This window comes from Odocoileus virginianus, chromosome 1, assembly GCF_023699985.2.
Source record: "Odocoileus virginianus isolate 20LAN1187 ecotype Illinois chromosome 1, Ovbor_1.2, whole genome shotgun sequence".
In the NCBI taxonomy this organism is placed as follows: Eukaryota; Metazoa; Chordata; class Mammalia; order Artiodactyla; family Cervidae; genus Odocoileus; species Odocoileus virginianus.
Window position 1 is genome coordinate 59,817,582 of NC_069674.1, and position 23,670 is coordinate 59,841,251.

The following is a 23,670-nucleotide window of genomic DNA, read 5'->3' on the forward strand; positions in this document are numbered from 1 at the left end:
ATTGCAGCTCTTGTTTCATTATAATGCTGTTTGCTCTGTCCTGTAAAACTTTGTTAAGCCTAGGGCTTGGTTGGCCAAACCCCCTCCAGGGGCTCAACAGTCCCAAGATTTGTCCCATATCTTATCTATGGTGCCGCAAGGCTTACACTCACAGCAGGCAGTCAGGGCACTCCCATCAGGGCAGTGTCCATGCAGCTTAGAAGCAAAGTCAGAGGCCTGCTGTGCCTTGTCTCTTAAGCCTAAACAAGACTTATTTATTTAATTTCCTCAACATCCTGGTGATCATTGTGAAAATCAGTGATCAATGCAAAGAAATAGAGGAAAACAATAGAATGGGAAAGACTCGAGATCTCTTCAAGAAAATTAGAGATACCAAGGGAACATTTCATTCAAAGATGGGCAGAATAAAGGACAGAAATGATATGGACCTAACTAACAGAAACAGAAGATATTAAGAAGAGGTGGCAAGAACATACAGAAGAACTATACAAAAAAGATCTTTGTGACCCAAATAACCATGATGGTGTGATCACTCATCTAGAGCCAGACATCCTGGAGTGTGAAGTCAAGTGGGCCTTAGAAAGCCTCATTACAAACAAAGCTAGTGGAGGTGATGGAATTCCAGTTGAGCCATTCCAAATCCTGAAAGATGATGCTATCAAAGTGCTGCACTCAATATGCTAGCACATTTGGAAAACTCAGCAGTGGCCACAGGACTGGAAAAGATATGTGTTCATTCCAATCTCAAAGAAAGGCAATGCCAAAGAATGCTCAAACTACCTCACAATTGCACTCATCTCACACAGTAGCAAAGTAATGCGCAAAATTCTCCAAGCCAGGCTTCGACAGCATATGAACTGTGAATTTCCAGATGTTCAAGCTGGTTTTAGAAAAGGAAGAGGAACCAGAGATCAAATTGCCAACATCCGCTGGATCACTGAAAAAGAGAGAGTTCCAGAAAAACATCTACTTCTGTTTTATTGACTAAGCCAAAGCCTTTGACTGTGTGGATCACAATAAACTGTGGAAAATTCTGAAAGAGATGAGAATACCAGACCACCTGACCTGCCTCTTGAGAAACCTGTATGCAGGTCAGGAAGCAGCAGTTAGAACTGGACATGGAACAACAGACTGGTTCCAAATAGGAAAAGGAGTACATCAGGGCTATATATTATCACCCTGTTTATTTAACTTACATGCAGAGTACATCATGCGAAATGCTGGGCTGGATGAAGCACAAGCTGGAATCAGGATTGCCAGAAGAAATATCAATAACCTCAGAAATGCAGATGACACCACTCTTATGGCAGAAAGTGAAGAATAACTAAAGAACCTCTTGATGAAAGTGAAAGAGGACAGTGAAAAAGTTGGCTTAAAACTCAACATTCAGAAAACTGAGATCATAGCATCCAGCCCCATACTTCATGGTAAATAGATGGGAATACAATGTAAACAGTGAGAGACTTTATTTTGGGGGGCTCCAAAATCACTGCAGATGTTGACTACAGCCATGAAATTAAAAGATGCTTACTCCTTGGAAGAAAAGCTATGAACAACCTAGACAGCATATTATAAAGCAGAGACATTACTTTGCCAACAAAGGTCCGTCTGGTCAAAGCTATGATTTTTCCGGTAGTCATGTGTGGATGTGAGAGTTGGACTATAAAGAAATCTGAGTGCCAAAGAATTGATGCTTTTGAACTGTGGTGTTGGAGAAGACTCTTGAGAGTCTCTTGGACTGCAAAGAGATCAAACCAGTCCATCCTAAAGGAAATCAGTCCTGGGTGTTCATTGGAAGGACTGATGTTGAAGCTGAAACTCCAGTACTTTGGCCACCTGATGCGAAGAACAGACACATTGGAAAAGACCCTGATGCTGGGAAAGATAGAAGGTAGGAGGAAAAGGGGACAACAGAGGATGAGATGGTTGGATGGCATCACCAACGCGATGGACGGTGAGTTTGAGCAAGCTTCAGGAGTTGGTGATGGACAGAAAAGCCAGGCATGCTGCAGTCCGTAGGGTCACAAAGAGTCAGACACGACTAAACTACTGAACTGAACTGAACATCCTGGTGGCTCAGTGGTAGAGAATCCACCTATCAGTTCAAGAGATACCTTTTTGACCCCTGGTCTGGGAAGATCCCACGTGCCACGGGGCAGCTAAGCCTTTGTGCCACAACTATTTAGCCAGTGCTCTAGAGCCCCAGAGCAGCAACCACTGAGCCCACATGCTCCAGCTACTGAAGCCCACGTGACATGGAGTCCACACTCCATGAGAGAAGCCACCGCAATGAGAAGCCCACGCCCTGCAACCAAAGAGTAGCGCCCACTTGCCACAACTAAGGGAAAGCCCTCACAGTGACAAAGACCCAGCATGGCCAAAAATAAATAAATAAATAAGTAAAAATTAAAAAAAATTTTTTGAGATATATACTTATTAAAATATATTGCTGTATCAAGTGAAAGCAATTCATTAAAAAAAAGTAAAACTCATCCTCCACTTTCCATTCCCATAAAAATGTAAAATTCTCTGTGTAACTCTACTTCTAAAAATTATCAGTTGTGACTTCTTAAAAAAGCACTTTAGAACTTTTAAATTAATAACCAATAATAAAAACTTACTATTGCTGCAGAAAGTTCTCCATTTTATAGCCTATTCAGTTCAGTGCAGTCGCTCAGTCGTGTCTGACTCTTTGCGACCCCATGAACCGTAGCACGCCAGGCCTCTCTGTCCATCACCAACTCCCAGAGTTTACCCAAACTCCTGTCCATTGAGTCGGTGGTGCCATCCCACCATCTCATCTTCTTTCATCCCCTTCTCCTCCTGCCCTCAATCTTTCCCAGCATCAACGTCTTTTCCAGTGTGTCAGTTCTTCACAATACTTTGGTGGCCAAAGTATTGGAGTTTCAGCTTCAACATCAGTCCTTCCAATGAACACCCAGGACTGATCTCCTTTAGGATGAGCTGGTTGGATCTCCTTGCAGTCCAAGGGACTCTCAAGAGTCTTCTCCAACACCACAGTTCAAAAGCATCAATTTGGTGCTCAGCTTTCTTTATAGTCCAACTGTCACATCCATACATGACCACTGGAAAAGCAATAGCTTTGACTACCCAGACCTTTGTTGGCAAAGTAATGTCTCTGCATTTTAATATGCTGTCTAAGTTGGTCATAGCTTTTCTTCCAAGGAACAAGCGTCTTTTAATTTCATGGCTGCAGTCACCATCTGTAGTGATTTTGGAGCCCCCAAAAATAAAGTCTGCCACTGTTTCCACTGTTTCCCCATCTATTTCCCATGAAGTGATGGGACCGGATGCCATGATCTTAATTTTCTGAATATTGCGCTCTAAGCCAACTTTTTCACTGTCCTCTTTCACTTTCATCAAGAGGTTCTTTAGTTATTCTTCACTTTCTGCCATAAGAGTGGTGTCATCTGCATTTCTGAGGTTATTGATATTTCTCCCAGCAATCTTGATTCCAGCTTGTGCTTCTTCCAGCCCAGTGTTTCTCACAATGTCCTCTGCATATAAGTTAAACAAGCAGGGTGACAATATACAGCCTTGACGTACTCCTTTTCCTATTTGGAACCAGTCTGTTGTTCCATATCCAGTTCTAACTGTTGCTTCCTGACCTGCATAGAGATTTCTCAGGAGGCAGGTCAGGTGGTCTGGTATGCCCATCTCTTTCAGAATTTTCCAGTTTATTGTGATCCACACAGTCAAAGGCTTTGGCATAGTCAATAAAGCAGAAGTAGATGTTTTTTTGGAACTCTCTTTCTTTTTCAATGATCCAGCGGATGTTGGCAATTTGATCTCTGGTTCCTCTTCCTTTTCTAAAACCAGCTTGAACATCTGGAAGTTCATGGTTCGTGTATTGCTGAAGCCTGGCTTGGAGAATTTTGAGCATTACTTTACTAGCATGTGAGATGAGTGCAATTGTGCAGTAGTTTGAGCATTCTTTGGCATTGCCTTTCTTTGGGATTGGAATGAAAACTGACCTTTTCCAGTCCTGTGGCCACTGCTGAGTTTTCCAAATTTGCTGACATATTGAGTGCAGCGCTTTCACAGCATCATCTTTTAGGATTTGAAGTAGCTTATCTGGAATTCCATTACCTCCACTAGGTTTGTTTGTAGTGATGCTTCCTAAGGCCCACTTAACTTCACATTCCAGGATGTCTGGTTCTGGATGAGTGATCACACCATTTTAATTATCTGGGTTGTGAAGATCTTTTTTTATATACAGTTTTTCTGTATATTCTTGCCACCTTTTTATAGCCTATATGAGATGCTATTAAGAATTGGCATAAGATGTGCCAATCTTTTATGAGTAAGGGATAATCAAGTGTTTTATAAACTCCTCTCCTTTGAGAATTTTATTTTGATTTTAAAGAGAGCAGTCAGGTTTGTAGTGAGTTTGTTGTTGCACCAGGGGTATAAACTTAGTTATCTGGTATTTTTAAGACTCTACTGTAATAAATTGTGCATAAAGGAGCTCATGTTCTATTAGTAGGGATGGTTGGGACATAGTTTTCTTGAAGACTAAACAATATAGTTGTCAGTGTAACATTGTAAACTGTGGCATAAAAAGATAATGTGTCGATATTCTGTAAGAAATTTTTTAAGTTGCCCTGCCTTTGCAAATATCTACGCCTTGGATTCTGAACTTGGTTTGTTTACTAAGTAGAACAGTTATTGCCATATACTTTGTGTCTAAATATGCTACACTGGGTATCATCTGGGAAAAAAAGCAAATTTGGTATTCAAATATGGCACCAAGTAGCTTTGTAGCTTTAAATAGGTCACCCTAACATCTCTTTATGGGGAGTTAAGTAGTTTCATGATGTCCTTTCAGTTCTCAAATTCTAAAAGGTCAGTACTGAGCAGTATTGGTCAGAAAGGAAATCTTATTGGAGAGGTTAGTTGTAGTTAGTAGAAATAGAATATGTTAATGGAGAGATAGGAAAATAACCAAGAAGGAATAGGTAGAGTATACATGTCATTGCAATCATAAGAGTCAAATATGGCCAGAATACGAGTTGGAACTGAACAATTGGAGCAGAGAATCTGACTAAAGCTGAACTACCTGGCATGCCATGTCCATTATTCCCAAATATAGAACTCTTTCTTACATTGATAATATTAAAATGAGAGAGGTCTTATGCAAATAAACAGAAAGCAGAAGTGAAACAACGCATGGTTTAAGCAGCTTCACTTGGCAAAAGGTCTGGGAAAGAGTTTAAAAAGAGTTTGGGCAGCGAGCAGAAGGCAGATCTCAAAAGAATGAACTTAAATAAAAATGAAAGAAGTTGTACAGAACCAGCCAAATCAAGGATGACACATGAACACTAGAGTCCTTGTCTCTCTCACTGTGGTTGTAGGTAGTGCAGATAAACTAGCCGAGAAGCCATAGTACCACCACGCGAGAGAAGCTCAAGGATGCAAATAGAACGGAGCAGTTTTAGCTACTTGCCACTAAAAAGTGGCTTCTGGCTTTACTGCCCTGTCTAGTCCATGCTCCTTCTAATTCACCAAAATGCAAATTAGGCTCTCCTAGGAAGAATTTACACACAGCTTCAGGTGTCTATACTTAGGTTGTACCAATTACGGTCAACTGATAAAACTTAAATTTGGCCAAAGTAAACTGTAGATGGCTTAGTATCACTGTGGTTTAAACTCAGAAATGTGTTATGTTTGTCTGAATCAAAACCAGGGAAGTATTCAGTAAGATATTTCTTCAGCCAACTTTGGGTTATATCATCACCAGCCTGAGAAATATGAGCCAGAATGATGATTTTAATAAGTGTTAACTGGTCTCATAGTCCAAAAACAGGAGCAGGCCAAGAAAGTATTGCTCAGCCTTACTGCAGTGTATTAAAGTGATCTTTATTTATCAAGAGCATTATCTGTTGGGTTTTTTTGGTTGCTGCTAACATAGTTGTAAATAAAGGACTCTGAGATGTGTTTTCTCTTTTTCAGTTGGGCTATACATGTTTGTGAAGGTTCGCTTTTCCTTTAATTTGGCTTTTACTGTCACTTTCAGTTTTTATGTAAGATTAACTTAAAAAGCAATCATTAAAATTTTCTGATACATCAACTTTACTCCCTTTGTTTCTTTTGCTTTTATCTATCCACTTGCCACCAACAGAAAGCCCTAAGCTTCATGAAGTAAAAAGTGTTCTTTTATATTTGCTGTGTGCCTGAAGTGTTGAGTAAGGTCTCTCCATTTTGTATGTCAGGTTCCAACATACTGAGTCCAGTGCTGTGACTTCTAGAATCTCCATTAAGCTTCACAGCCCCTGGAAACTCCCCTATCAGGCCTCACAGAGTCTTGTCCTATACATTGGTTGTGGTGGTGGTTTAGTCACTCAGTTGTGTCCAACCCATGGATTGTAGCCCACCAGGCTTCTCCATTCATGAATTTCCCAGGCAGGATACTGGAGTGGGTTACTCTTTCCTTCTCCAGGGGATCTTCCCAACCCCAGGATCAAACCCATGTCTCCTGCATTGCAGTGGATCCTTTATCACTGAGCCACCACAGACTAACCCTATATAGAGAGAGAGCTCAGTATTTGGACAAAGATATAAGGAATCCCAGTCCAGGTTTCTTGAGCTCTTCCTCTGAAGCTCTCTTCTCTCTAGTACCTTGTCCCACAAATTTCTCTTGCTTTTAAAGTATGCTGAATGCCAGTCTATTTTTTTTTCTTCTCCACCAACTGAGGTAGATATTTACCCTTCATTTGGGTTTAACTTCCCAGTGTTGTGATTTTGAAAATACTACCCAACAGAAAACTGGCAATGTATATTTATTTTTACTCATCCATCACAGTGCTATTATCCATTTTCTGAAAACAGATACAATATATGAAGCAACTTGTTTTTATAGTAGTTTACAGGGGAAGGGGAAGTCCAGTATCCATTATTTTTGTCATGACTGAAAGCAAAAGTTGATTGAATTGATTTTTATTGTGGCAGTATCTTAGTTTTTTTTCTTCAGTGGATTAGTATTTCTAAATCTTTGGTGATAGATTTCCAGACACACCAATGGAATTTGTTAAGCTTCTAGATACTAGCTCATTTTTAGGCTGTCCTACAAATATTTATAGAGTCAATAATAGACTTTATGAAGTTCCTATTTTGTGCTTCATGTTACAAGAGTAGCTGAAGAGTAGTATGCAGATGTAAAATAAGAACAGCATAAAATACTCTCTCTTAATTTCAAAGAGTTTTCATATCCATTCAGAAGATAAAGCAAGCAAAAGAGATGATGGTAAAGCAAGTTACCAACTAGAGGGGAAGTGAGGTCAGATGAGCTCCTTAGTTACCAGGAGACCAGTAAAGGGGCATGCCCCTCACTGCCCCTTTGATAAGAACAATCACTAGCTGGGGCCTGAGGCCTGTGTGTAGGAATATCAGTCATGTGTTGTTGTTATTATTCAGTCACTCAGTCGTATTCCACACGTTGCAACACCGTGGACTGCAGTACGCTAGGCCTCCCTGTCCTTCATCATCTCCCAGAGCTTGCTCAAACTCATGTGCATTGAGTCAGTGATACCATCCAACCATCTTATCCTCTGTCACCCACTTCTCCTGCCTTCAATCTTTCCCACCATCAGGGTCTTTTCCAATGAGTGGGCTCTTCACATCAGGTGGCCAAAGTGATGGAGCTTCAGCTTCAGCATCAGTCCTTCCAATGAATATTCAGTGTTGATTTCCTTTAAGATTGACTTATTTGATCTCCTTTTAGTCCAAGAGACTCTTAAGAGTCTTCTCCAACACCGCAGTTCAAAAGCATCAATTCTTCGGCACTCAGCCTTCTTTATGGTCAGTCATGTATGTAAAATAGAAGTGAAGTAGGGGCTGATTGGACAGGAGATGTACAGAGAGCAAGAGAACAGCCATCTTGAGTGGCCTGACCATACACATGTGCAATTTGAATTCTTTACACAAATTTCTGATCTTATCCTGTAAACAATGCTGTGAGGTAATATTTTCACCTTAAAATTGAGAAAACTTAAGTATTATAGAGGTTAAATAAAATATCAAGTACAAGTGAGTTGTAGTTGTTGTTCAGTTGCTAAGTGGTGCCCGACTCCTTGCAAACCCATGGGGCGCAGCACACCAGGCTTCAAATCTAGTTCTTCTCAGTGGTTCAGATTCTGAACTCTTTACCTGTTGTACTGTAGTTCAGAACTGACTACGTGGCAGAAATGGGAATAGACTAGGATGTCACTGATGCATGTTTTAAGTTATACGAATTGGAGAGTAACAAGATAATTGTACATGAAAATAATTTTAAGGTTTTTCTACCTGCCAGAGAGAGGATGAATATGGTAGAAAAAAGGATTAAAATCAGGCAGACCCTCTAGGGGACTTACTCATAGTCATCTCGTAATGACTGACTAAAGACTGGATTGAGGGTGATGGCATTGGGATTGGTGGCGAGAAGTAACATGAAAGACAGATCAAGTAAAAAGCACTGATCAGAACTTGATTACAAACTAAACTGAGAATTTCAGAAAGGAGCACATTTTTGCTTTTGGAAGAGAGTGAGATTGGGAGATGACTGATAAAGATAGAAGAAAGGACAGAGTCGGGAAAGGATGATAAGACCCTGTTGACTTTGTTTCCTACATAGCTATCCAAATACTATCCAAATACTATGTTGTCTGGCATTTAGCTGTATAGACCTGGAGTTTAGGTACAAGAACAGGAATGCAGAAATTTGAAATATCATCAGTGTTCATATACTTCCTCTGTGCCTCTCTCTGGTTTCCTCCCAACCAGACCATGACATTTTTCACTCGCTAGCTATGCATTTATTAAAGATAACGTAATGTATCTGTTTTTCCTTTACAGAAAGAAATTCTAGAGCAACAGCAACAAGAACGAAATGACCACAGCTTTCATGGCATTTGTATGTTTTGCAATGAGGAATTCCTCGGAAACAGGTAGCTGTTGTGTATGTATTTAAATGTTACTGTTTTTCATCTGAAAACTTATCAAAACACTGACAGTGGGTGTTTTAATCTTATATAGATTAAGTTACATGAATTGGCTCAGTGCCCTTTAATATATCCACAGTAATTTTTTTTTAATACACCAAACATCAAAGATGGAATGTTTTGCTCTAAGCAAAGTAGGGGAATAAAATTTTTTAAAAGCCAGAAATAGATTTGTGTTTAATGTTGTAGGGCTTTTTAAAATCTGTTGACAGGCCAAGATCATGTGCAACAGATGTGCCCTTCTGTGTTAACTTGTAAACTCTAAACCTTCAGCAGCTTTTGGTGTTTTATTTTTAAACATTAAAAATGATAAAGATCTAAGGGGGAAAATAAATGGGGAATTGATAATTCTGTCACCAACCCCAGCTGGCCTAAAACCAACTGATATACTCTGATTCAGTTCTAAAACTAACCACACAGAGTTAGCATCCGACTCCACTGGAGAAGGGATAGGCTACCCACTCCAGTATTCTTGGGCTTCCCTTGTGGCACAGCTGGTAAAGAATCTGCCTGCAATGCAGGAAACCTGGGTTCGATCCCTGGGTTGGGAAGATCCCCTGGAGAAGGAAAAGGCTACCCATTCCAGTATTCTGGCCGGGAGACTTCCATGGGGTTGCAAAGAGTTGGACACAACTGAGCAACTTTCACTTCACTTCACTTCACTGTGGGTTTAAGGGTGGTCATCCCCTACAAGACTGCCCCCTCTTTAGACACCACACAAGTTCAGAGATTCCCTTGGACAGCTGCACTTCTGACAAACGGGCTACAAATGCAGGGATTTCCACCAATAATTTGCTTCAGTTCAGTTCAGTTCAGTCGCTCATTTGTGTCCGACTCTTTGCGACCCCATGAATCGCAACACGCCAGTTCTCCCTATCCATCACCAACTCCCAGAGTTTACTCATACTCACGTCCATCGAGTCGGTGATGCCATCCCACCATCTCATCCTCTGTCGTCCCCTTCTCCTCCTGCCGCCAATCCCTCCCAGCAGCAGTGTCTTTTCCAATGAGTCAGCTCTTCACATGTGGTGGCCAAAGTATTGGAGTTTCAGCTTCAGCATCAGTCCTTCCAGTGAACACCCAGGACTGATCTCCTTTAAGATGGACTGGTTGGATCTCCTTGCAGTCCAAGAGACTCTCAAGAGTCTTTTGCAACACCACAGTTCAAAAGCATCAATTCTTCAGTGCTCAGCTTTCTTCACAGTCCAACTGTCACATCCATACATGACCACTGGAAAAACCATAGCCTTGATTAGATGGACCTTTGTTGGCAAAGTAATGTCTTTGCTTTTTAATATGCTATCTAGGTTGGTCATAACTTTCCTTCCAAGGAGTAAGCATCTTTTAATTTCATAGCTGCAATCACCATCTGCAGTGTTTGGAGTCCAAAAAGATAAAGTCTGCCACTGTTTCCACTGTTTCCCCATCTATTTTCCATGAAGTGATGGGGCCAGATGCCATGATCTTAATTTTCTGTATGTTGAGCTTTAAGCCAACTTTTTCCCTCTCCTCTTTCACTTTCATCAAGAGGCTTTTTACTTCCTCTTCACTTTCTGCCGTAAGGGTGGTGTCATCTGCATATCTGAGGTTATTGATATTTCTCCCGGCAATCTTGATTCCAGCTTGTGCTTCTAATTTGCTTAGGTTCATTAATTCACTAGAATGACTCACAAAACTCAGAAAAGTGTTAACCATAAAAGATACAGATCAGGAACAGTCAGATTAAGAGACACGTAGAGCTGGGTCTGGATGGGTCCTTAACACAGAACTTCTGTGCCTTCTCAAAGAATCAGAATCTATCACCTCCTGGCACGTCAGTGTATTCACCAACGAAGAATCTTCACTGAGTTTTGGTATCCAGAATTTTTACATGCTTCATTATGTGAGCATACTTAATTTAATTATGGAACTTAGTCTCTAGATCCTCTCTCCTTTCTGAAGGTCAGGGTGGCTCTGGGTTCCTAAACTTTGATCACTTAGTTATTTAGTCTTTCTGGCAATCAACCCCCGTTCTGAAGCATTCTAGAAGCCTACCACAAGTCACTTTATTGGCATAACAAAAATAATCTTAGAGAACTTCCGAGGGTTTTTGAAGTTCAGTGCCTGGAGCCAAAGACAAAGACCAGACTAAGTTCTTTTTATACAACAGTAATATTTACAAGTGTACGTTAACTTAAATACAAGTCATGAAGTTGTAACCTCTAGGGAATGGGAATAGTTTTAGTGACAACCTAGAGTGGACAATCATTCTGCTGACCACTTGAAGGAAAGCAGTCTTTAGTTTAAAAAAAAAGGGCTAAGCACAGTAACTGACATTGTCGTCTGAAAAACATGGAAAAGGAGAGGGTAACTGTTTGTTTGAATTTAGAAAAGGGTTTGGATGAAGCATCAAATTTGAAAACACCAGTTATAAAGATTTGATACTCATATAGATCAGTTAGCATAGAGGAAAACCTATGCCAAGGCCAGTCATTATGCTTTTAACACTGTCTATATCAAAGAGATTTATGGGGATGCAAGTGAGGACCACCTCCCTATCAAAAAGCTTACCAAGCACTGCTACTTCCTTTTAACATGTTATTTCTGATTTAACATTAAGACTATTATTAACCCAGTGAGGAGCTGTGTGACTGTTATTAAGAATCTCTAGTATTAAAAGTCTACAAATATTTTTGTTTTCTATAGCTTAAGTTTTTATGATAAATGTAGATACTGACATGATTTGAAATATATGTCCTTAAACTCAGGGATACATGGGTATCAGGATATAAGGAGTGAAAGTTTGATAGAGAAAGGCAGTCAGCCTGTTGCAGAGACAGAAGTTTGCTTTATCTTGCACCATACAACCAAGTGCATATGCATGTGTGGTTGCTCACTCTACAACTCTTTGCAGCCCCATGGACTATAGCCTGCCAGGCTCCTCTGTCCATGGAATTTACCAGGCAAGATTACTGGAGTGGGTTGCCATTTCCTACTCCAGGGGATCTTCCCAACCCAGGGATCGAACCTGTGTCTCCTGCGTCTTCTCTGTTGGTAGGCAGATTCTTTATCACTGCACCACTTGCCAGGTAGCTTTAACCAGTGATAAAGATAAGCAGTGTCTTATTTTTATAAAATGTCCCCTTTCCTTCTGCAGCTCTTATTTATGAAAGGTCTGTTTATAAGGAAAGATTAACAATATAACCTGATTCTAGCCATGCATGATATTAGCAATGTTTGGGGATTATATTTGTGTTCTTCCAGCCTGGGCATAAAAAGAATAGAAAAACATATGGTGTGGGTAATGGTCAAGGATAGAAAAATGAGTACATTCTTCCTCTCCTATATTTATGTTTATTGTAGTGTAATTACTGTTCAGATGGGATTTACTTATACCATTTTGCTGTTTACTTTCCTTATTTATTAAGTTTTTAAGACGTTCTTTCCTCCATTACTGCCTTCTTTTTTGTTGAGTAGACATTTTCTAGCACACCATTTCAATTCCCTTGTTTCTTTTACCTTATTTTTTGAGTTATTTTCTAGTGGTCCACTCACTGCCCACTATAATTCACTGGGGAATACAATTGAGATTTTTAACTTAAAACATGTAACTCAGATTAATACCAGTGTAATTTCAACAATACACAAAAAATTTGCTCCAAGATGGATTGCTTCTCCCCCACTCCTTTGTGCTATTGTTGTCACATAAATTACATCTTTATACATAATAAGCTCATTAACATGTCTTTAAAATTTTTGTTTCATGCAGTTATTTTTACATCAGATATGGAAAGAAAAGATTTATAAACAAATTCATTTATACTGCCTTTTATATTTGACTATGTGACTACCTTTACTGGTGCTTATTTTTTTTAATGTATATTTGAATTACTATCTAGCATTATTTTATTTTTTTTTTTTCATTATATCCCATCATATTTGAATTTGGTTTTTTTTTTCCATTTATTTTTATTAGTTGGAGGCTAATTACTTTACAACATTATTTTAACAAGATAAAGACCATTACAGTATACTAACACATATATATGGAATTTAGAAAGATGGTAACAATAACCCTATATGCAAAACAGAAAAAGAGACACAGATGTATAGAACAGACTTTTGGACTCTGTGGGAGAAGGCAAGGGTGGGATGTTTCAAGAGAACAGCATCAAAGCATGTATATTATCTAGGGTGAAACAGATCACCAGCCCAGGTTGGATGTATGAGACAAGTGCTCGGGCCTGGTGCACTGGAAAGACCCAGAGGGATCGGGTGGAGAGGGAGGTGGGAGGGGGGACCGGGATGGGGAATACATGTAAATCCATGGCTAATTCATTTCAATGTTGCATTATTTTATTTTATCCCAAAGAATTTGTTTTAGTTTCTTATTGGCCAAGTCCTTTAACAATGAATTTTCTCAGGTTTTATTATCTGGTAATGTCTTGATTTCATCTTCATTTTTTCTCTTGGTATGAGTCTCTCTAATTTATTCTACATGAAATTTTGTTGGGCTTCTTCAATGTTTGAGTTAATGTTTTCCATCAAATTCGGGGAGTTTTTAGCTGTTATTTCTTCAAATATTTCTGCCCCTATCCTTTTTGCTTTTGGGGAATCCTATTATACATAAATTGGTAGATGTAATAATCTCTGAGGCTCAATTTAATTTTCAGCATTGTTTCTTTTTCTCTTCTGCAGACTGGAAAACCTCAATTGATCTTCAAGTTCATTGATTCTTTGTTCTGCTAGTTCAAATTTTCTTTTGGGCCCTTCTAGTGAATTTTTCATTTCAGTTACTATACATTTCATCTCCAGAATTTGTCTGTTTTGTTGAATTTCTATCTTTTTATTAGTATTCCCATTTTGGTCAGGGTATCTTTCTCATACCTTTTTTTGATTATTTAGTCATGGTTTTCTTTAGTTCTTTGCACATATTTTTATAATCTAATTTATCTTATGATCTTTGTCTGTTATGTCCAACATTTGGGCTTACTCAGAAATAGTGACAGTTTCTACTGACGACTTTCTTTTCATATGGTAGGCCATAGTTTCTTTTCTTTGCACGTCTTGTAATTTGTTGAAAACTCAACATTTTAAATAATGTGATAACTACAGAAATTAGATTTGTCCCCTACCCAACCAGAGTTTTTGTTGTTGCTATTTGTGTATTTAGTGAGTTTCCTGAACTCGTTCTCTGGAAGCATGTATTCTTTGTCCGGTATGGCTGCTGAACATATTTACTCAGCTCAGTGTTCAATAATGATATGGCAGCAATTTACTTAATTGCCTTGAGGAAGCATACCTTCTTCCCTTTGCCAAGGAGTTCTGTGTTTGGCTTGAGACCTATCTTCAGTGCTCCATCAGTTTACAACTCTGCCTTAACCTTCACTCCCTGCTTGTGTAGAGTCTCAGAGTCAGCCACAGGTGAAAGATTACGGTATTCTCAGGGATTTCCTTGGGATGCACACAGCCCTGCACATGTGTGTTTCTAGATACTTAGAAGGGTGCTTGAACTTTGTTGAAAATCCCCTATGATCATCTCATTACCCAGATTTTCCTTTTAAGTTTTGTGGCCAACCTATCATTTATCCCAATTGATACTGCTTCAGGCAAACTGCATTGTTTAACTATGTAGGGAAACCTTTATTCCTACAATGAAACAAGGGAGAAATATTTGAGAGAGGAAAAATGCATTGGCTTAGCTCCCATCTCTTAACTTATGGACCCTAGATATCAAGCCTTTAGGTCCCAGAGAAATGAGAGCAGTAATCTCCCATAAGTACATTCAGTACAACTCTTAAAAAAGTGAGAGATCCTAATGCCACACAGACTAGGATGAAGTAATCCTCCTAATTCATCCATAGGCCTTGAACCAGCTGTTAATGATTGCTGAATCCTTCCAGGTACAATATAGGGTCTGGATCTAGAGGCACTGAACTCTGCCCCAGTACAGCCTTGAGGTTAGGGGAAGCTCTCCAACCGTCTGCCTCACATAGCCTGCCACTCACCCATCCCAATCCCTGAAAGAGGACCCCACCTCTGCTTCTGCCTGGACCCTTCCTCAGCCTGGGCCTCATGCCTAGAACCCCTGGAAAAGTCCAGCTCTGTCTGGGCTGTCCCCGGGGGTCCCCTTACAGGCCCAGAAGGCACTGTGGAGTGGTCCAGCACATGCTAGTTTTATTCATATTTGTCTGTAATACTTAAGTGATCTTACAAATGGACATATGAACTATGAGATTCATAAATGTATCTGTTATATAGTAAAGAAAAAAGTAAAACATTTTCAGGAAGGTGGTTGCTATATTTCACTTTCTGAAGAGAAAAAAAAACAATGAAAGCAATTTGGGGCCAGCTATGTGTCTAAACAAGCTAGAAAAAATAAACTGCGTAATGTCACTGTACATAGTCTATCATTGGTTTGTGTACTAATAAGTTCCCAAAAACTGTCACCTTTGTTTTATGAACTAAATTTGTGGTAAACGCCCAAAGTATGTATTTTACACATAAGATTTTTTCTGTGTAAAAGTTACACTATTATATTACATAAATTAAAATTTTCCTTCTATACATGAACTGATCAAAAAGATGGTCATTGTGTATGCAAGTTATCATAACCTTTACATGAAATTAGATATGTGAACTGTGGATTCCAGTTTTGCATCCAATCATAAGCTAACTAAATGTCTGTGATCCTGGGTTATGTTTGTTTATGTATTTCGCTGGAGCGGTTGTCTCTTCCTCATTAATTGGAAGAGTAAGCAAAGCACATTTATTTAGTAGTTTAAAGGACTCAATTCACCAGTTGAGTGTAGTCCTGCTCAGTGACAGATTGTGGACTCCCTTTAAAGAACTGATATGTTTATGCATACTATTACATAGACTTCCCTGGTGGCTCAGTGGTAATAGAAAAAAAATACACCTGCCAATGCAGGAGACAGGTTCCATCCCTGAGCTGGGAAGATTCCCTGGAGAAGGAAATGGTAACCCATTCTGGTATGTCGCTGTGTTTAACCTTTGCTTGTCTTCTAATTAGTATTGTTATCATTATATAAATGCTACTTCTGACCTGATTTGTTCCTAGATGAGTTATAAATAATGCAGATGGCTCAAATTTCTTCCTAGATCTGTTCTTTTGAACCACATGGCCAGAGAACATGCTTTCAACATTGGATTGCCAGACAACATTGTAAACTGCAGTGAATTTCTGTGTACATTACAGAAAAAGCTTGACAAGTAAGTACATTTTTATGAAACACAACCTAAAGGTATCTTAATCTTGGACTCCATTGTGAATTTTTAAAAATTAATAGTCACAAGTAATTAAAAAAATAGAATTTTCTAATTTCTCATGTTGGAGGAGTTCACATTTTATATGACAGTCTATTTTGTGTAGATCATATTGCCTTTTAATCACCTTTAAATATAAATGTCATATGTAGCAAACAATGTATATACCACTATAAGGTATGTCATGTAGGGTATGAAAAATATACTTACCAGCATAAGAAAGAGAATGTTACTATGTCCCTTAAGTCTCTCTTTGTTCCCTTCCTCATTAGTATCTCCCTGAGTAACTACTGTTCTTCACTTTGGTTCATAATTTCTATACTTCTCTCTATAATTATTCTACACATTTAGTAAAGTCGGATTCCTAGATAATATTCAACTTTAGGTGAAACATAGCATCCTGCTTGTATTTTTTTAACTTTAGTGTTAATTTACATTTATATATCATAACAGTCCACTTTTCTTGAGGTTATATTCTGACTGTTTAACTTGTAAAAATAGGGAAGAAAATTCTCTCCATCACCAAAATGTGGGTTCACTCTTCTTTCTAAGGAAGGGCTCAAGATTTTACTCTCAAACCCTAACTTTATTCACTTAAATATAGTACTAATAATGTGGTGTCTCAGCCCACAACATTTGGAGCAGTAACATTGAGCAAGAAATACCTACTATAAAATCCTAAATTCATATTCTGGCATCAACAGTACATTAAAACAGGTCTCTTCACTCTTTTAATGAATGATCCTTCATTTATAAAATAATACCAGGTGTGTTCTCTAGCAAGACTAGCAGTAATGAATATCCTTAATCAACTTGTTGCCCATAAATTGTTTACTATAAAAGAATATAGTTACTTCTGTGGCATAAAAAATAATTGAGATGTTGTTTGGTAAAGATGGAAAAGAATTCAAAATAGCAACAAAAACTTATTTCAGTCATTTTGTTGTCAAACCCAAGTTCATGTGCCCAACACACAGTGAGACCAAGCAAACCAAAACATCAGTTTAACACAGAAAGGTTTATTGCAAGGGCCACACAAGGAAAACAGGTGGCTCATGCTCAAAAGACCAGAACTCCCTAATGGGTTTCAGGGAAGCAATTTTTTAATTTAATTTATTTAGTTTTTAATTGAAGGATAATTGCTTTACGGAATTTTGTTGGCTTCTGCCAAACATCAGTCATAAGTATATGTATGTCCCCTCCCTCTTGAACCCCCCTCCCATCTCCTTCCCCAGCCCACCCTTCTAGATAGCCACAGAGACCCTGTTTGCATTCCCTGAGTCATAGTGCAAATCCCCCTGGCTCTCGATTTCACATATGGTAATGCAAGTTTCCATGTGACTCTCTATATACATTTCACCCTCTCCTTCCTCCTCCCTCCCACCACCCCGTGTCCATAAATCTGTTCTCTATGTCTGTGTCCAGGGAAGCATTTTTAAAGGCAAGTTGAGGGAGGATAATCACAGGATGTTTGATCAGCTTATAGACAGTTCTCTGATTGATTGATGTGGAGGTAACAGGCTGGTGTCACAAGGGTTAACATTATCAATCCTCAGGTTCCAGTAGATCTGGAGCCCACGTGCCCATGATCATCAGGTACTTCAAGAAGGAACTAAAGATGCCATGACTGCCACATGGGTGATTTACTATTCAAATTCATGCAAGTTCTCCTGACCCAACTGCTGTTTTTGTCACTACATGTTCCTATCTTGTCAATCATTAATTCTTGAGATAGACTTTTCTGACTCAGGGGAGGCCTGGAAGACTGCAACTTTTCTACAGGCAAGAGGCAGGCAGAGGACATGGTGGAAGTGTTGTGTCCTGGGAATGCCCCATAGTGTCCTGCTCGGTTATAATTTTAGTGTTTTCATGAATTCTTTGTGACTAGAAAGTAGAACTCTTATGACTGCTGGGTAGAAGTTCCAGGCAGTGTCAACTGTCCAGCTTAGTATGAGAAAAGACATTTTGCTAGTAATCTGTTCGAAACTGGTCATTACTGCCACATTAGGTAATGATTCCCAGTTAGGGGAAATACTCTAGCAGAAGGTACATGTGAGTGATAAGATAGTAAAAGCAGCACTTACTGTGTGCCATGAATATGCTGGGCATTTTATTCATATATGTATAAATAAAGCATGGTTTAAATGTGCTCATGTATTCATGTTTTGTGTAAATTAGTCTCATGGTTATGAATTTATATGTATACATTGTCATAAGTATACTCTAAAATGTGTTATCTTCAGGTTAGAGATCAGAAAATGAGTGGTAACAGAGATAGCAAGTAACTTGACCAAGTCCCACAGCTGGAGCTAGGAGTTAAACCCTGCAAATCAGGTCCCAGGATGTGCCAAACCTCAGGCTAATCATTGCACTCCGGGGAAGCAGCCAGTGCTGGTTATCGTTATAGTTATATGGAGAGCATACCTTCATTTTTGTTTTCAGAATAGATATTTCAATTCAATTAGTAAAGCACCAAAATCAGTTTTGGGTAATTGATACCTTTATCATAGTTTTAAATAGCCAAGTTGGCCAGTATAGCCAACTACAAAATAAACCACAATACACATCCTTTAAAGCCAAATGAATAAAGGGAGAGGGATTCCAAAAAAGATATTACATCCCGTTTGAAAACTCTATGAGACCTAAAAAATGAGTAAATTTTAAGACCCAGTAATAGTAATAATAATAAAGGTCTGCTGCAACAGCTTTTCAGGGGACTTACTTAATCTCAGTGTTTGTGTCTTTCTTGTAGCTTGCAGTGCTTGTATTGTGAGAAGACCTTCAGAGATAAAAATACTCTTAAAGATCATATGAGGAAGAAACAGCATCGTCGGATCAATCCTAGGAACAGAGAATATGACCGGTTTTATGTCATCAACTATTTGGTAAGGCTTTCTTTTCTCTTCGAAATTTAAAATTTGATTGCCTGTCTACAAACATCAAAATGTGGTTGAGGGATACTTTGAAGCAATGGTTAGTTTTAAAATGGTTAGTTTACAAAAGGTAACGTGATTTGATTTGTCTCTTGATTTGCCAGGTGTTTATATAGTAAAAAGGTTGTGTCTCTAGAACTTGTAGGGATCTTGCTCAAATAAATAAATGTAAAACATCTGGATAGCTACACATTGCCACCCATTTATTGTCTGTTACTTGTTGGGAAGATCCCCTGGAGAAGGAAATGGCAATCCTCTCCAGTATCCTTGTCTGGAAAATCCCGTGGACAGAGGAGCCTGGAGGGCTACAGTCCACAGGGTCGCAAGAGTCAGACACGACTGAGTGACTAAACCACCACCACCACTTTGAGTACAGGGACTTCTATATTCTATATACTATTACATTCCGTATACTATATGTATGTATGTATGTTAGTTGCTTAGTCGTGTCCAACTCTGCAACCCCATAGACTGTGGCCCACCAGGGCCCTCTGTCCATGGGGATTCTCCAGGCAAGAACACAGGAGTGGGTTGCCATTTCATTCTCCAAAAGGAACTATAGAAAGAGAGTGAAGTCGCTCAGTCATGTCCGACTCTTTGCAACCCCATGGACTGTAGCCTACCAGGCTCCTCCATCCGTGGAATTTTGCAGGCAAGAGTACTGGAGTGGGTTGCCATTTCCTTCTCCAGTATACTATATACTTCTGTATATATCAATACAGGGACTTCTATATTCTTTTCTAAAAACATTTTTGACTTCTGGGTGTGCTGGGTACTGTGCTAGATAATCATTTATAGTCTCTTCACTCATGACCTTTTCCCCTTTTAAAATATCTTTGCCTTTCTTTCACACACACACACACACACACACACACACACAATATATATGTATATATATATATATACATATATATGTATGTGATGGATTGATGGGGTTACCATGTCAAGAATTTTAAATACTTTGTAAACTCTCCTTGCCCAGAAACCTCCATACCATTTACTGGCCTCTGTAGATTACAGTCCTTTTTGTGTAAGAAGAGGTATTCAGTTGGAGGCAAATGTCCTTCTCTTTAGGTGCATTTGGAAATTTAAAAAGAGATTTTTGATTGACATACAGACTGGAGAGTGCTACCAGCCCTGAACCCAGTCTGCTGATTTTTGTTTTACGTATACATAGCAAAGGAAGGAAACTTGTAGGAAGGGGGACCCTTTCCAGGGCCCAAGAGTGGGCTCTTGTCTAACACTTGGAAATGAATTGTCCAAGGAGATTCTTATGCTGACAAAGCAAGAGACTTTATTGAGAAGGGGCACCAGGGGTAGAGCAGCAAAGGGAACCCAGGAGAACTGTTCTGCCACATGGCTCACAATTTCAGGTTTTATGGTAAGTGGTTTAGTTTCCTGGTTGTCTGTGGCCAATCATTTTGACTCATGGGTATTCCTGGTGGCGTGCACATCTCTCAGCTAAGATGGATTTCAGCAGGAAGGATTCTGGGAAGTTAGTAGGACATATGGACTGGCATCTCCTCTCTCCTTTTGACCTTTCCTGAATTCTTCCAGTTGGTGGTAACTTGTTAGTTGTGCATTACTTCCCAGGACCTCCTGTTGTTTATGATAACTCATACAAAGTGGTTGTTATCGTGCCTGTCTAGGATTGGCAGTTGCAGTCAGTGGTTCTCTAACAAAACTACTCATGACAAGAGAAGGAGTTAAGTAATTCTGCATTGGAATTGATAAAAAGATAAGGAGTTCCAGTTCTGACAGCTTTCTAAAGCAAATAGAAAGTGTTTTTTGCTCTTAATTTGAAAGAATTTTAATCCAAGTCCATTGGCCACAAAAGGCATAATTGATAATAATGAGCCATTTTATCTATTGGACAGAAAGCATATTCTGAATTATGTTGAAAGTCTCCGCTTTAGGATAAAATTTTTGCCTGTTCTAACTAATCCTTAGCATATTAAAATAAAATTCCCCTTGAGAAATAAGGTTAGCATGTGTTTAAAGATTGTCTCTGAGAGGTTGCTGTGGTTTGCTACAAATGTGTTACAACTAGCTAAAGGTAAAGGCACCCTTTGAGTCTTTCAATCTTCTCTTGAAATCACTCAGTCATTAATTCCTAGAGCAAACACTACTTCAGGGCCCAGCCCAATCCAACAGGGAATGGACTTCAGTGTTAGCTCTAAGAAATACTCAGCTACTGCAGGAAGCTGTGGAAGCAATTTACTAGTACTTCCTTCTGGGGCTCTTTTAAACTAATAGTCAAGAGCTTAGGATTAGCAGAACATTGTACATAGCTGGAGGTGTTTATCTTTTAGAGGAGACTTCAGAGAAACTGCTCACTCAGATTCTGCTGGCACTTTTAGAAAAGTTCAATACGGGCATCAAATAGTACGACTGTGAAAACTGGAATTATCCGTGAGGACCAGCTGGCTCTAGATGAGTGTGCTAGATTGTACTGCCCACGGAGAGCCCAGATTTCATGTGGGATGAATCATGGCTTGAAAGAAATACTTCAGGAGAATGTAAAGGCTTTAATAACATATAAAATGAAAATTAAATCACTTCAGGGTAATACTGATAGTTTTTTTTTTAAGGCTTTTGGTGGGGGGGTTCAACTTTTTATTTTGTATTGGGAAATAACTGGTTAACAATGTTGTGATAGTTTCAGGTGGACAGCAGACTCAGCCGTACATCATGTACACATACCCATTCTCCTTGGTTTGGTTTTAATTAGCAGCTTTTGAGTACCAACTATGTGCCAGGTACAGGCTTCCCAGGTGGTGCTAGTAAAGAGGTAAAGAACCCTCTTGCGAATGCAGGAGACATAAGAGATCCAAGTTCATTCCTGGGGTCAGGAAAATCCCCTAGAGGAGGGCTTGGCAACCCACTCCAGTATTCTTGCTTGGAGAATTCTATTGACAGAGGAACCTGGGGGGACTATGGTCCATAGGGTCGCAAAGAGTCAGACACGACTGAAGCAACTTAGCACGCATGCATGGATGTGCCAGGTACTGTCTTAGGTATTTATATTAAGTCATTTACTCTTAACCACATCCCAGTGACACAGGTTTTGTCATTATCCTCTTTTATAGATTAGGTAACTAGAGCATAGAGAAGTTGATTTTCCAGGGTCACATAGCTAAAGCTTTCTGCATCAGTTTCCTTCCATTTTTCCTCAGTTTTTACAATTGAAATAGTAGCAGTACCCACCTCTTACACTTTGGGTTGGTTTGGGGATTTGGTCAGTTAATGGTGATGCATTTTTAATGATCTGCACACACGCACACCCTTTGCCTACTGTCCTTTTTACCAAAGGAGAAGCTGACCCACGGTCACGTAAAGCCGACTGATCGGCTCCTTAGGGGCTCTAGCCCACAACCCTAACCGTCTTAGCTCTCTATGCTTTTCCATTGAGGCCAAAAACAGTAAAGTGTTTTGTTTCTGGATTTTTTGGTTTTGTTTGTTTTTTTTCCTTTTTTGACCATGCTACACAGCTTATGGGATCTTAGTTCCCCAACCAGGGATTGAACCCATACCCTTGGCAATGAAAGCTCGGAGTCGTAACCACTGAACTGCCAGGGAAACCATAGGAAAGATTTTTTTAAAAAAAGAAGTGTTATGATGCCTTGTTGTTGTTCAGTCACTCAGTCGTGTCCGACGCTTTGCAGCCCAATGGACTGCAGCATGCTGGGCTTCCCGGTCCTTCACTATCTCCCAGAGTTTGCTCAAACTCATGTCCATTGAGTCAGTGATGCCATTCAACTGTCTCATCCTTTGTTATCCCCTTATCCTCCTTCCCCCAGTCTTTCCCAGCATCAGAGTCTTTTCCAGCAAGTCGGCTCTTCGCATCAGGTGGCCAAAGTATTGGAGTTTCGGCTTCAGCATCAGTCCTTCCAATGAATATTCAGGGTTGACTTCCTTTAGGATTGACTGATTTGATCTCTTTGTTATCCAAGGGACTCTCAAGAGTCTTCTCCAGCACCACAGTTTGAAAGCATTAATTCTTTGACACCCAGCCTTCTTTGTGGTCCAACTCTCACATCCATACATGACTACTAGAAAAACCATAGCTTTGACTATATGGACCTATGACAGCAAAGTAATGTCTCTGCTTTTTAATACACTGTCTAGGTTTTTCATAGCTTGGAAATGATGTAAACTTACCTTTGGAAAGAATTGAAAAAGCTAATAACATCTCTAAAGGTGTATCAGTGCCTTAAGCTAGAGGAGTGCTTATCAGAAGTATTAATCTTAACAGTGTTCTTGGAATATTATAAATAAAGGTATAAAAAATATATAGGCTAAATATATTTTTTAAAACTGTCCCAAATATTAATAGTGTATAGTTGGAGAAAAATGAGGGCCAGTGGTTTTTCATTTTAGTTTTCTTTTAGACTTCATTAATGAAAAATATTTATTATCAAGAGTAAACTATTCTAAAAGTTTAGTTAAGCAATAAACACATTGTGTTTTTT

General features: G+C 39.2%; 1 protein-coding gene across 1 annotated transcript in view; it reads left to right on the forward strand.

Annotated features, from left to right (window-relative positions):
* Window positions 1–23,670, forward strand: part of ZNF277 (zinc finger protein 277) — a 132,747-nt gene that overhangs the window by 97,554 nt on the left and 11,523 nt on the right. Inside the window, 3 exon segments of the mRNA XM_020889389.2 lie at window positions 8,854–8,945; window positions 16,101–16,211; window positions 19,018–19,150. Coding sequence (XP_020745048.2) covers window positions 8,854–8,945; window positions 16,101–16,211; window positions 19,018–19,150 — 336 coding nt within the window.